The sequence below is a fragment of the Sardina pilchardus genome, chromosome 2 (genome assembly GCF_963854185.1).
Source record: "Sardina pilchardus chromosome 2, fSarPil1.1, whole genome shotgun sequence".
Classification (NCBI taxonomy): Eukaryota; Metazoa; Chordata; class Actinopteri; order Clupeiformes; family Clupeidae; genus Sardina; species Sardina pilchardus.
This window is the reverse complement of record NC_084995.1, coordinates 31,293,599-31,307,480: the sequence shown is the minus strand read 5'-3', so window position 1 is coordinate 31,307,480 and position 13,882 is coordinate 31,293,599. Positions and strand designations below refer to the sequence as shown.

General features: G+C 46.9%; 1 protein-coding gene across 1 annotated transcript in view; it reads left to right on the top strand.

The window, feature by feature from the left end:
- Positions 1-13,882, top strand: part of LOC134099160 (low-density lipoprotein receptor-related protein 8-like) — a 50,611-nt gene that overhangs the window by 20,514 nt on the left and 16,215 nt on the right. The window contains exons 4-5 of the mRNA XM_062551955.1: positions 4,476-4,595; positions 10,881-11,306. Coding sequence (XP_062407939.1) covers positions 4,476-4,595; positions 10,881-11,306 — 546 coding nt within the window. The remainder of the gene's footprint in view (positions 1-4,475; positions 4,596-10,880; positions 11,307-13,882) is intronic.

Here is a 13,882-nt window from a genome sequence, read left to right as displayed (position 1 = left end):
TGACAGACAGTCTCATATCTGTGTGATTGCATTTGGAAATTTAGCAGAAGCACGTTTTTGCTCCTGTATGCTACAATTTGTATGACGTGACGTTTGTTTGGCATGTAACTTTACTTAAGGCGCTAACTTTACTAACATGTCAACAGCATGTAGGCCTATATGCGTAATGCTCATCTAGTGTAGGCTTTATAACTGTTGTTTCACTCTGAAAGTGGCTACTGAAGTGGGATGTAGTGCAACTGCTTCTCCATAATAATTTCCCTTGTTTAATATGTGGATAACTTTCAATGGACTAAACAAATAAAAGGTATGTTTTTGTTTATCATAAGCTAGCTGGTTTATTGCATGGCAAAGCATACAGAAGTTATACTTGCAGCAGTGAAGCTCAGATTGTTGTTAACGTGTTTCAGTTACCTTTTATGCCTTTGCAAAAGCTAGCACGCATGAAAACCAGATTTCAGGGAGCTAGCATCAGTGGTCATATTAACACAGCGGGACACACAGTGAGGAAGGATCGAGTAAAATCCCCATCCCCTGAACGTTTCGAACCAAACTTGCACTGATGCAGTAGGCTATTGATGATCACTGATCAAATTGCTATTTTCTGAGCACAACCATTCCCAGCGTCTCTCTATTTTGAACACTGCGCCTATAGCATCTTGCTGGCTAAACACACCACTGATAATGACAACGATGACAAAATGCTGTTCATGTTTACATGTCACATATAGGCCTACATAGGCTATTGTATTACGATCATAGTCATTGACATGGGGTTACTGTGTGTAGGTGATGTTACGGCTAACTTAGCATGTCCACCGAGTTGCAAGGCTATAATAGAAAAGCCTGTTGGTTACACTTTTTTTTGTATTATTCCCCCTCGATGTCTAGCTCAGATCAGTGGGAGAAGTAGCCTAGATAAAACGGGGAGAAAACAAACAAAGTTGGCTAACGGAGTAGACCTGTTTACAGCTCTTCATAATGGGTCATTTTTCGGTAGGTCGACAACCAGAGAATGTCTGATAAGGGCAACGATAGGTAAACGTACCTATATTTTACTGTCTATGTGAATTAGCCTACATGGGGCGGGCGCTGCGTCTCCTACTAATTTGCCGTTGTACAGAAATGACACTCACGGACGGGAAAAAGCCACAATCCGATATTTACCTGCTACAGATTTGAGTAGCCTAAATATATTGATGTAATTGTATGATAGGCCTACATATTGTACACATTAATTACACTGTGAAATACATGTTGCACGATAATGCGTGAATTGACTTTTAATTACCCAAAGTTGTAGCTCTGTCTCTCAATATTCAACTGCTCTGATTTTCTAATCAATTGTCAATCACTTTCGGGAACTATTTGAAGCTTACATGAACCACCTTAAACTCTGTATCTATATGGCCCTGGTAAAATCGTTTTGCTAGTTGTAAAGGCACAGTAGACATAACTCGAAAATTAGGTTCATTTTGCTCAGATGCAGCGACAACACGTAGCTCGCAGAGTGCGACAATCGGGCACGATTGTCCTGTAGTGTGTGGTGTTCCCAAGTGCGTTCGAATCGTATGCGATCATGTTGACGATCGGAGAGAGGAAATATCGGTGAAGATTCTCTTCATGTGTGTGCGACTGTGCGTTGTCCCGATCCGAAAATCTTATCCGATTTAAAAATCGTGTAGTGTGTGGCCAGCTTAAGCTGCGGCAGTGCTTGATCTGCTTCAGAGTGAGTGATGAGAGTGTGTGTGTGTGTGTGTGTCCCTCGCTGGCTGTGGGCAGTGCTTGACCTCTGTTTGAATAGAGGTAAATTAATGGAGCTCATCAGGCCGGCCTCGGCCAGAGGAAGCCCGCGCTCTCCCCTGGGTTCCCCACGGAACCCGTTCTATTTTTACTGGCGGCCGCGCTGCGCAGGTGACATTGATGAGGCTTTTGGGGGAGCATGCAGCTCTTCAAAGGTCTCTCATTTGTGTGTGTTTCCCGCCGCGTTACTTGTTCTTTCTCACTCTCCTTCTTCCTGCACTTACCATCTCAGGACTGTGTATCCCTTCTGCCTTTTCTCCGTCTACTCTCTCCATCTACTGTTTATTCCCTTCATTCTTAATTTGTGTGTGTGTGTGTGTGTGTGTGTGTGTGAAGTCCTATCTCTCTGACAGCCTGTCACTTTTCTGTCATCCTCTCCGTGAGTCGCTCATCAGTATTCGGCGCTCCAGTGGCCTTGCTGTGATGTATCTGTTCCTCCGAGGCCGCACAATACCTGTCAGCTGGCCAGACAGCAGCCATCATCCGCTAATGGGGCAGTAACTGATGTAGGGGCCACATGACGTCCTGAGCGTCCATCTCTGTTTAAATGGGCATTGTGTGTCGTGATGTGGATATATGGGAAATCTATTTGGGGAAACTGCAGTGTTTTTATTCACCTGACAAACCTGGAGTGATTTATTACGTTGCTGTTTTTAGAGATTGGAGGCACTATTGAGTGTTAGGCATCAGGGAGCTCTATTTTTATCAATAGTCAAATTATACGGTTTGGCAGTCTTATCTGGTGAATAGGACAAATAAACAAGCGGTGCCTTATGAGTTTAATATGTGTCCTCTTCTTGTCATTGGATTAACACCATGTGACGGGTCGCATGCATACCGTCACGGTAGCGATACGCTACCTAGTGAAATCCCTCTGTGTACTTGTGATCTATGTTTGTCTAACGTGTCTATGTTTTCAGTTGACCTTCATATAGTTCTAAAATCACTTGTTTACATAGTCATTCATCATACACCTCTGCCGTAATCCCGTAGCTGTTTTAAATTGTCGACATTACCATCTAACACTACGGTGATTTATTATGCTAGCAACCACTATCATTACATCGCTTACTGTTTACACTCGTTTACTCGCCACTTCACATATTCCGTTACAATAACCACACAACACAAATGTCTTTATCTGTACGTTTATTTAGCTTATTAGTTTCAAATGTTATCATAGCGTTATGTTTGTCTTACCAGTGTTTCGTCTTACGTCCGTGTAACTTGTTTAGAGAATGTGTGCCGCGGTTGGCGTGTTTAAATTGCCGTCTAAACTTCCGGGTCAATAGGAAGTGACCCGAAGTTTAGAAATGTAGTAATTTTGCTGTATTTATAGATTTTGGCTATGCCAAAGTGAGCAATGTTGAGATTATTCAGACTGGAGATTCTAGCTTGTTGGAATTGTATATTATGGCTGTATTAGCCTGTTACTTTTGTAATTGCCTAGAACACCCCTGCATGTTATTCAAAGTTGGTATGTACCAATTTCAGGGGTAATTGTTAGGCCTATTTATGTGTCTGTTTGACAGACTATTGGGAGAGCAGCATTTGATAGGACATGGGTCCTTTTTGCTCCCCATTGTGACCTGCTACAAGGTTATTGTTGGTATTGCCGGCTTCATTATTGCTATGATTTTGACTATTATGTCAACTTTTATTTCATTTATGTAACGTATTTATTTTTCTTTATTTTTCTATTGTATTACTTTTATCGCCAAACATTGGCCTTATTTGGGAAACCATTAAAAATCCCATCTTCAAATCTACTTCTTGACTCCTCCTGAGTGTATACCACCTTGCTCAAAGCGCACATCTACATCTACCTTTAACACACCAGCAGTCGAAAGTCTGTGGCTTCAGATTTGGCAGGTAGGCGGGTGACCATTGGGTTGGGAAACGCAAGCAAGACGAAGGCAATGAGGCGCTGTGGGGAAAGCAAGGTTGTGACACTCTAAATCTCCTCCAGTGGGCGGAAAGAAGACAACACATGACTGCCAAGCCCCGTCGGACCATTTGATTCACAAGCAGCCATCAAGCCAGCAGTAGTCAGCCATGTTTTATTTATGCCCTCATCTCCGATTCTGCACACAGCCTAAGTCACACTAGCGTCCCGTTTGCCAAATGGGCCAGATTTTTACAGTGGAACAGGAGCCGGCTAGATGTGGCAGGGTAAGAGCCGCTTAGTCGATGGGTAATAGGCCGTTTCAGGTCCCATATTTTCACCCTCGGAAGGACCCTGCGGGATTTAATGAACTGTATCGCCACATAACTCATGCTGTGCACAAGCTGGGCGGGTAAAAATGGTCCACTAAATGAGAGGAATGCTGAGACTTTGTTCATTACCATATTAATGATCTAGTCATTCGCCTGACCCCTTTCTCCTCAGGTATGCGCCATGTGCAGGGGAACCGAGTGGGTGGCGACTCTGTGCACAGCTGACACATAAAAATAGATTTGATGCAAAATATTGACAGCTGCTAAAGCTGTCTGAGCTTTGTGTTAATTGTATGTGTCTTATCTTTCCACCATAGATATGCAGGCTTATTTTCACAGATGATGATCTTTCTCTCTCTCTCTCTCTCTTCCCTCCTTCTCTCACTCCTTGCTTTCTTTCCCTCCTTCTCTCTCTATCTCTCTCCCTCTCTCTCTCTCTCTGTTTTACCTCACAGTCCGACAGACATGTCCCCCAGAGAAATTTGACTGTGGTGGGAAGTGTGTGTCGTTGTCGTGGCGATGCGACGGTGAGAAGGACTGTGAGAATGGGGCTGATGAGGAGGACTGTGCAGCAGGTGAGTTTACACACACACACACACACATCTACACACTGCACACACGCACACACACAAACATCTACACACGCTACACACACAACACACACACACACACAGACACATACACACATCTGCACACTATACGCACAGCACACATCAAACAAACTACCCACACACCACATGGCAGAGCTATAACGGATGCATCACATTACATATTTTGACAATAGAAATAGGAAATATTAATGTCCAATAGGAACACAAATCATAAACATAAGATAAAGAGGTGAAAATATTGCCATAAAATACACACTGAACAGAGAACCAATGGAACCGCTTTGGCAAGCGTTCATGGAATACTGATTAGAAAGACATCGTTTCCTTCATAGGCTCAGAATACTAATGGCAGAATGCAGGGATAGAGCTAAATTCTCGGAGGCGGATTTTCTATGACGTCTGGAAATGCTTCATCTCCGCACCACTTAAAATCATTTGTGGGTCGATGTTTTCAGAGTATTTCATATGACGATGGTAGTGTAGGAACAATAAGAGCATCAGTTACTTAGAGGCGTCTCTTAAGGGTACAGGGGGCTCACATCCTGTCAATCAAACGCAAGGGCGCCCCTCCACCCAATCAGAGAGGCCCTCCCTCGGACCCCCGCTGTGTCTGTTGCTGCCCTACTTACGAGAAGCCGTGGAAAATCGGCTGCTCTTCCTCCCTCTCACTCTTTCACCCTCCGTCTTTCTTCTCTCTCTCTCTCCTCTCCCCCTCAAACACCAAGGAAATTGATTGAGGCGACAGCCCTATAGGGGGTGAGATGTGTTGACTTTGAAGGCTCCAAAGATTCCTCTCAACAGCTTCAGCGTAAACTGTTCCCAAAAACGAAATCCAAAAAACACACAAACACCTCCAATAAACACACTCACATACACACACACACACACGCACACACACACACACACACACACACACATAAACTCACACCAACACACAACACAAACACAGAGATACTTACATTTTAGCTAAATCTCTGCCAGCACACACCACCAGCCACACTTTGTTGGAGTTAGATCCTTGTTCCTGGTCTGTGTGTCGTCAGCCTAGGCAGGCTCTGCTCAGCTTCCTCTTCCTGATTAATCCATCACCTTTATGAGGCTCTCATTATGTCCCAGCAGCACCCACGCCTGTAGGCTCCTGGAGTCCTGGGTGCTTGTTTCCAGACGGGCAGTGTTCAGACAGCCCACCCAGGCCCCCCGTCTTCTTGCCAGGCCTGAATACTAATGCCTCCTAGCTTCCCGGGGTACATATTGAGCGAGGAGACAGTGAGAACTGGCTGGGCCAGTGGCGGTATTTCACCTGGGTTCCAGATAGTAATTGATTTCCTGCTTGCTGGTGCCTGTCTGGTGTGGTGTTATACAACTCTAATTATCTCTAGGCCAAGGCCTCATAACTTTAATCTGGAGGAGCTGATACACAGCGGGGGGGACGGGCAGACTCCTGAACCAGGCCCAACCTCCTGCGTCTCAGCACAGAACCCCCAGATCCTGCTCAGGAGCTCTGCTGTGCTCATAGGCTACATAAAATCATAATTCAGATTTGATGCACAGAAGTATCTTATACATAATAGATGGCTGGATGAGAAAGTGATGGTGCTTTGGTGTGAATGGGAGCCCACCCCAAACTTCAGAAGTACAGCACAACTATTGATAGGGAAGCTTAAATATGCATTTCTTTGTCTCACTCTAGTTTCTAGATGTCATTAAGTGCTCTGAGGAATGTTGATGGATGTTCAAGAAGAGTGGCTGTGTGCACATCCCACTTTGCAGGTGCTGGACAAATGGAGAGTAGCTTCAAAAGGGAATATAATGTCTGCGACACTGATATTTGCTCCCGTTTAATGTTAAAAACAAGCAACGTTTCGACCCTACTGGGTCTTCATCAGGCATCACCAATTCATTTGCCTGAAACGCTGCTTGTTTTTAACATTAAACAGGAGCAAATATCAGTGTTGCGGACATTTTATTCCTTTTTGATGGTAATGGATGTAACATGGCCTACAGTAGATAAGCCTCTACTGCCCAGAATGCTACTAGTGAGCACGCCTCATGCATGTGTCATTACAAAGGTTAATGATTTGTTTGTCATGCGTCATATATCGTTTACCGAATTACGTAAAAACCAAAGATCCTCTGTATGAGGATTTCACTTCATCGGGCGTTACATTTCCAGGGATTTGTGTGACTTATTCTCCATCCGCGGGGTCTGTTTGTTTGAGGGCTCTCGTGGCTGAACTCTGTGGGGAGTTCCTGTGTGAAACGCAGCCGAGGATTAAGTAGCTCCAGGATGCCACCTTCTCTCACCTCACCCCCAAGTTCCGCGTCACTTTTGGCTCCATGCTCTCGCCGGCTTGCTAATCAGCGGCTTAAAGCTGGAAGCGCGCGGTTCGGTAAAGTCGGGTTAATTGAGTCGTCTACGTGCTGAATTATGCATGGGCCTCGCCAGAGCACCTGATTAACATGAGGACGGGAGCTCCCCGAAGAAGTGTTGAGCAAACCAGCGCTCTTCGTCTGCCGTCTCGCTCGCCTCCACACGCTGCTGCCGAGAGAGCTCAGTAGGGCCGGGTCGTGTGTGTGTGTGTGTGTGTGTATGTGAGTGTGTGAGGAGTGTGTAGGGACCGTAATACTGTACTAGTTCTCCTCCCTGTGTTGTCTCTCTCCCTCATTCATACTCACTCAGAGAATCAGACACACACACACACACACACACACACACACACACACACACACACACACACATACACACATACACAGACACACACACAGTCTGTGCATGTATGTACACACAGTACAGTTATGGATGAGGAAGGGCTCTATTTACATATGCAAATCCAAAAGAATTAGAGACACAAAATGTTGACAAACATTTCCCTTGTTTCTGCTCCTCCACTTGTTTGGTTCAAGTGTTTAATTCAGACAGTTAAATCAACAGGAATTGAAATATTAGTCCCAGTCTTTAGCCTTACTACGAAAAGGTCAGCCGTTGAGATGCCTCTGCTGATAGAACTTACATGTCAGCAGTGATTATTTTAATTAGTTGGAGAGCTTCCTAGACATTGGCAAATGAAGTAGGGAGAACGCGCTCTCTTCTGTTTAATCAGCCACTAAGTGCACTGTCAAGCAACAAATCCACACACTCAGGATAGAGCAGAGGGCATATTACTCACAGTGACAGTAAACGCGAGCGGATTCATCCTGACACACACACACCCACACACACACAAATACAGTCCAACACAAATGCACACACATACACACACACACACACGCAAATACAATCCAACACAAATGCACATACACACGCCCGCACACACACACACACACACACACACACATACACATACACATACACATACACAGACACACACGCACACACACATACCCACACACACACACACACACACACACACACACACACACACACAGAAGCAGGCACTCTGGGACCCTTCACCCACTCCTGTCAGGGGTGGTCTTGTGGGTCCCGAGTGGCGGTCTTGGCTACCATGAGAAGCTAATAGGAGCGGAGCGTCCAGTCACAGCCTTCCCCTCTGGGCTGCCCGGAGCCAGCCGCCCATCCCCACTCATCACTGCCCCGCGCATCACAGCAGCCCGGTTACCAGGGAAATGGGTCAGACGGGATGCGTTCCGCTCCGCTCCTCTCCACTCCTCTCCGCTCCTCTCCGCTCCTCGCTCCTACTCCAGAACATCCCGCTGCTCTCAAGCGCACGCAGGCAGCTCAGTCCACTAGAGAGCGGAGACCTACAGGCAGAGGCATTACACATAATCACATAATCCATTTAGCAAATGTGGTGCGTACAAAACAAACAGGCAAACAAACAAGCAAACAAACAAACAAGCAAAAAAGTAGAGGGAAGTAGAAGTGGTCAGGCTTGTTGCAGTTTGCTAATTGTTTTTGCTAATGGTTGTTCCCAGTGCGTAAAATGCAGCATGGGTAGTGAATAATTGAAATGATGTGCTTGTTTTGATGGGGAAAATGTATTTGAAGAGATGACTCATAGCCGTGCAAAAAGGAGAATGTTAAATATTGATTTCTGAAAACAGAACGCCTTTTTTTTTGTTTTGTGCTGCGCTACGTTCCTTGTTTCTGGCACACTTGTATCTCTTCAGCTGCCCAAATGGTACATGGGCACCACTAGGGTCCAATTAATAATAAAAAGTACTGTGGAATAAAATGGATGATTCAGAGCAGGGATTCTGATTGTAATATCCTCTTCCCACGCAGTATAATCTAAAACTAATCTAGGCTAATCTATTGCCTCAGGCCCATCATATTGAGAATCTGCCTCTCTGCTTTTCACTGCTTTTGCAGCGTGATTGCATCAAGCTCAAGTCTCTCATTTTTCTCATGAACACTTGTCGAGGCTGGGAAGACATACTGTACCTTATACTGCTGATGTGGAGATAAAGCAAACTTATTAAACGCTTAACTTCGCCGGGATGGAACATTCTGGAACGTTATCTAAAATTGTGGGAGACATCCACAGGGGCCATGCTCTTCCATTTATGGCCTTGCTCTTCTTCATTCCATGCTTTGGCAAGGTTGTTACTTGTCTCAGAAAATGGACAGACTTTATCATTAGCGACTCTCGCCTACAGGAATAATAGTACACCATCAGCATGGACCATAATGGAGGGCCAGGGTTCACGCTTTTCATACACAGGTGCTGGAGAATCAGCCGCGGAGAATGGCAAGCATGTTTTATTGACCGTCTGATGACAGGCTGTAGATGTGACGCACACAGGCCATTATAGATAATTAGCTATTTAGAGCCTCTGGTAGCTATTTCTTCACAGAGCAGCACCCAGGTGCATCAGTAGTGCAGCAAAAGAAGTTATCTGAAGTGTGAGGGAAAAAAAATTTGAAGTCCTGTCAGATTGATCTGTCTGAGTGTGTCTGCGCTTGTGTCCTCCTGGGGATGTTTTGATGGAAGTCTGGCCGGCTCGCTACAGGAGCGGGATGCCACAGAGCCTGACTAGATGAGAGGACTCAGCTAGCATGGCCGCTAAGCTCTCGGCTGTCTCATCTTCCTGTGTTTTTGGAGCGGGCCACTGAGCACAGCGGGTGGCTTTTGTGCTGAAAGAACTTCCACTTGTGCTGTGAAGTAGCAGTATTAAAGAGGGCGCAGCAATTATCAAGATGGCAACAAAATATCAAAACTTTCTTTCTTTCTTTCTTTCTTTAAAGCCTTGCCTGCCTGACCTGCTGGTGAATTTGGATTTCTCCCGCAGACCATCCAGACTATTCAATCTTAAAAGATTGAGCTTAGTATGGTGATAGCCAGATTGGACGGTATACTGTAGCTATTTAATGATTGCGTGTCTACCTCAGTAAGGGAGAATTTCAATCTTTTTTGAGTTTTTCAATCAATTTTCTCTTTAGCACAATTTTGGACTTAGAAAAGGATCTAAAGATATAGCGCTGTGGTAGAATTGAATTCACATTTAACCAGAAGCTGTATCCTACCACAACCAGGTTCTATAGAATACTGACCATTCCCCATCAATGCTGGGTCTCTGGGTGTCATTCCTTTTGCGTGTGCTTTTTTGATAAAGAATGTGTGAAAGAAGAATGTGTACGGTATACCCATGTCAACAAACAGTTTAGTATGAACAACACACAATATGAACAAACCCTTTCATGATCCAAGCTTCATAGTACTATTTTGTCCACCCTGGGTGCTGTGCTCCATATGGTTGTTTTTCTGCGCTGAGAAGAAGTCAGTTTTGCCCTAGAGGTGATTTGTACCCTTCAGATGTGTCCCGAGACAGCTGTGGATGTCAATTTGAGGTCATTTGGAGAAGTCAGCAGAATTACACTAAAGTAGCATGATTTGGACGCCTAGTTGTTGCCCAATTCTTTACTAACCGATGAAAAGTGTCATGCTTCTACCCACTACAACAGCGTAACATAGTGCAATTCCTGGCAATATTAGAGACTCCATCCCCCCTTTTTTAAGGTAGGAGAGCTGCATTGTGTTGGTTTACAGTAACATAGATCAGGCCTCTGTAGTGGTGTGGGCCACCCACCTCTGTGTTCTTACTGTATGTGCTAACTTGTCTGTGTCTGTGTAAATTATTCAATGTGACTGTAATGTGAAGTTAAGATGAGGCAAAGCTCATCGTTTCCAGTAGAAAAGCAGTCTGTACACTTGCGTAATGTGTGTTCAGTCTTTCATGTATTTTTTTCTGTGTCTGTGTCTGTGTGTCTGTGTGTGTTTGGCCCCAAAGATGCCCGTGCCTGCCCCGCTGGTGAGTTCCAGTGCCACAACCGCCGGTGCCTGGCGCCGGCCTACGTGTGCGACGGGGACGACGACTGCGGCGACGGCAGCGACGAGGCCAAGTGCGCGCCGCCCACCTGCGGCCCGCACGAGTTCCGCTGCAACAGCTCCGAGTGCGTGCCGCAGCCCTGGAGCTGCGACGGCGACCCCGACTGCTCCGACGGCTCCGACGAGTGGCCCCAGCGCTGCGGCGCCGCCGGAGGGGGCAAAGGGGGAGGGGCGGAGGGGGGCGGGCGAGCCCCGGCGCCCCCGCCGGCCCGCAAGCTGGAGTGCTCGCCCGGAGAGTTCCGCTGTGGCAGCGGCGAGTGCATCCGGCCGGCCTGGCGGTGCGACAGAGACCCCGACTGCAAGGACAAGTCGGACGAGGCTGACTGCCGTGAGTAGAGCTCGTCTTGTTTGTGCGTCTCTCAGGCTCTGTTCTCATGAGGTGTAACGCTGTGGACGTGAATGTTAAGCGCGTTTGCTTAGTTGGGCTTAGGTGGTTATACTGTAGGTTCTGGTAGTTATGGTTGCACCCTACTGTATATGGCCTGGCCTGGTGTGTTTCTTCAACTGATTGCACCATTCAGCTCAACAATACGATATGATTCACATCCCCCTGTGATTTTTTGAGGGTTAAGTACAGAGAGATATTGACATGGCAAATAAATGCAGTCAAAATGAAGCCACACACTCAAATGGATTCTGCCTCTAGCTTTTCAATCTACTGTAATTGGCTGCGCGTACTGTACAGTCTTAAAGGCACTTAGAGTTCTCAGCGCTCTCACCTCTGTGGTTGTTCTCAGTGGGCTTCGTTTTACGTGGGCAGTGGACAGAATAATTGCGCTGCTGCTGACATTTCTAAACCAGCCAGATCAGGGCTTCTAGGGCTGCCTACCCGATCAACAAGCAGTCCATTTACATTTCAACTTCAAAGCTGCTTTTTCCGTATTATATTATAGTTCTGAATAAAAACAAGGAAATTCGTTATCAGCTCTCAGCTGGATTGTAATGCATTTGTGTGCACCTAACGACACCAATACTTAAATACAACAATGCATTCTTGAAGTATTTTGGTGCAGACAGAGGAGCTGAAGTACAGTATGTCTGAGTGGAAGTCGGTCCCTGCCGGGCTGGATCACTGTAATGAGAAGCAGACAAAACAGGACTGCAGTCGTGCTCGTGCAGACAGGTGAAAACATTCCCTGTGCTGCGGAGACAGCTGCCTTCCAGCCCCAGTCCCACGCCAAGGCTGTGCCAGCCCATAAGCCCCGCATTAGCTTTCTGGGCACGCCAGCATGCCAGGTGGAACATTCTCCTTGGTTATACACTCCCACACGTACACATTTATAGATACAATCTATCTCCGCTAGCGCCGGGACTGCCCTCTCTCCCCGAGCGCCCGGGGAAGATGACCGCTCTGATTTGGGTCCCCTTTTGTGGAGCCCGCACATCCCCTTATTCTCCGCACATCAGGCCAGCCTGTCCCCACCGACCCCTCTCCCTCTCCTCCTCCACCTCCTCCTCCTCTCCCTCTCCCTCTCCTCCTCCACCTCCATCTCCACCTCCTCCTCCTCTACCTCCTCCTCCTCCTCCTCCTCCTCCTCTTCCTCCACCTCCACCTCCACCTCCACCTCCTCCTCCACCTCCTCCTCCTCCACCTCCACCTCCACCTCCTCCTCCTCCTCCTCCTCCTCCACCTTTTCCAATCCCTCCTTCTCTCCTTGTCCAGCATCACAACTGTCCGAAGGTCTGTTCGGATGCCACTCCAGAGGGGAGGTGTGAGTGTTTGTGTATGTGTGTGTGTTTGTGTGTGTGCGTGTGTGTGCGAGTGTATATATTTGTTTGTGTGTGTGTGTCTGTGTGTGTGTGTGTGTGTGGGTAGGTGGGATGATGGGTTGGGGTGGGGGGGATCCTTGCTAGCGCTGCTGCGCACGGGCGACTGCAGGTTGCTAGGCAACCGGCGCGTGTCCTTGAGCTGCGAGGAGCCCTTGACGGCGGGCGGCTGCTGAGCTCAGCAGGACTCGGACTGATCATGGCGCCGTGATAGCCCTGGCCTCGGAGCCCTCGCCCTCGCCCACCCTCCGCACCCTTCATCTGCCCCATTATGCACCATCACCACATCAGCATATTCATCACAAGGACACTGTAGTGCGAGGCACTGTAGTGCGATCTTGACAAAAGCGCCGGAAACAACAAAGCGGTCGCAATCACGACCGGATCTGTGTAGACCTGGCTCCCACGATTTGGTCCGAGAAGACCCTTTCCTTGTTTTTTTACACTCCGAGCCTGCCGGGGTTTTTTTTACTGCGACTTTTACCCCCGGTGTGAATGTATGACTTCCAGCCGAGATTCTGACAAACAGCCTCAGTTGGATCTCCCCGCACATCAAAGTAAGTGCTGCTTTGTTAGGAGCGTGCGATAGAGCTGGTAATCTGATGGGAGATGTGCGATTGCTCTGGGGCTGAGAGGCGCGAGCAGTGGGTGGTGTAATCTCCTCCTCCACTCCTCTCTGCCTCTTTATGGTCAGCAACACCGCCACGGATGCCCCCAAACACACACACACACACACACAGATAAAATCAAATCATATTTCAAGCTTTTACAGAATATTTTTTTCTCCAACCACCTGATAGGGACCGAGGGGAGCAATAATGTGAAAAATTCTGCCTGTGTGTGACAGTGCCTGAGTGTGTATGTGTTTCTATCTTGGTGTGTGTGTGTGTGTGTGTGTGTGTGTGTGTGTGTGTGCGTGTGTGTGTGTGTGTGTAGTATATAGATGTGTTTGTGTGTGTTTATGTGTGTTTTCTGTAAATACATATGTGTTTGTACTTATGGAGATGAGACATTAAATTGTTGATGAAAAGACAATTTTGATGACCAAAATACTGCACAGCTATGAATCTATTTTGTGTAATTTTTGTGTGATTGTATTTTTAACCATGTCAGAAAACCGTTGTGCGGGGGCTGCCT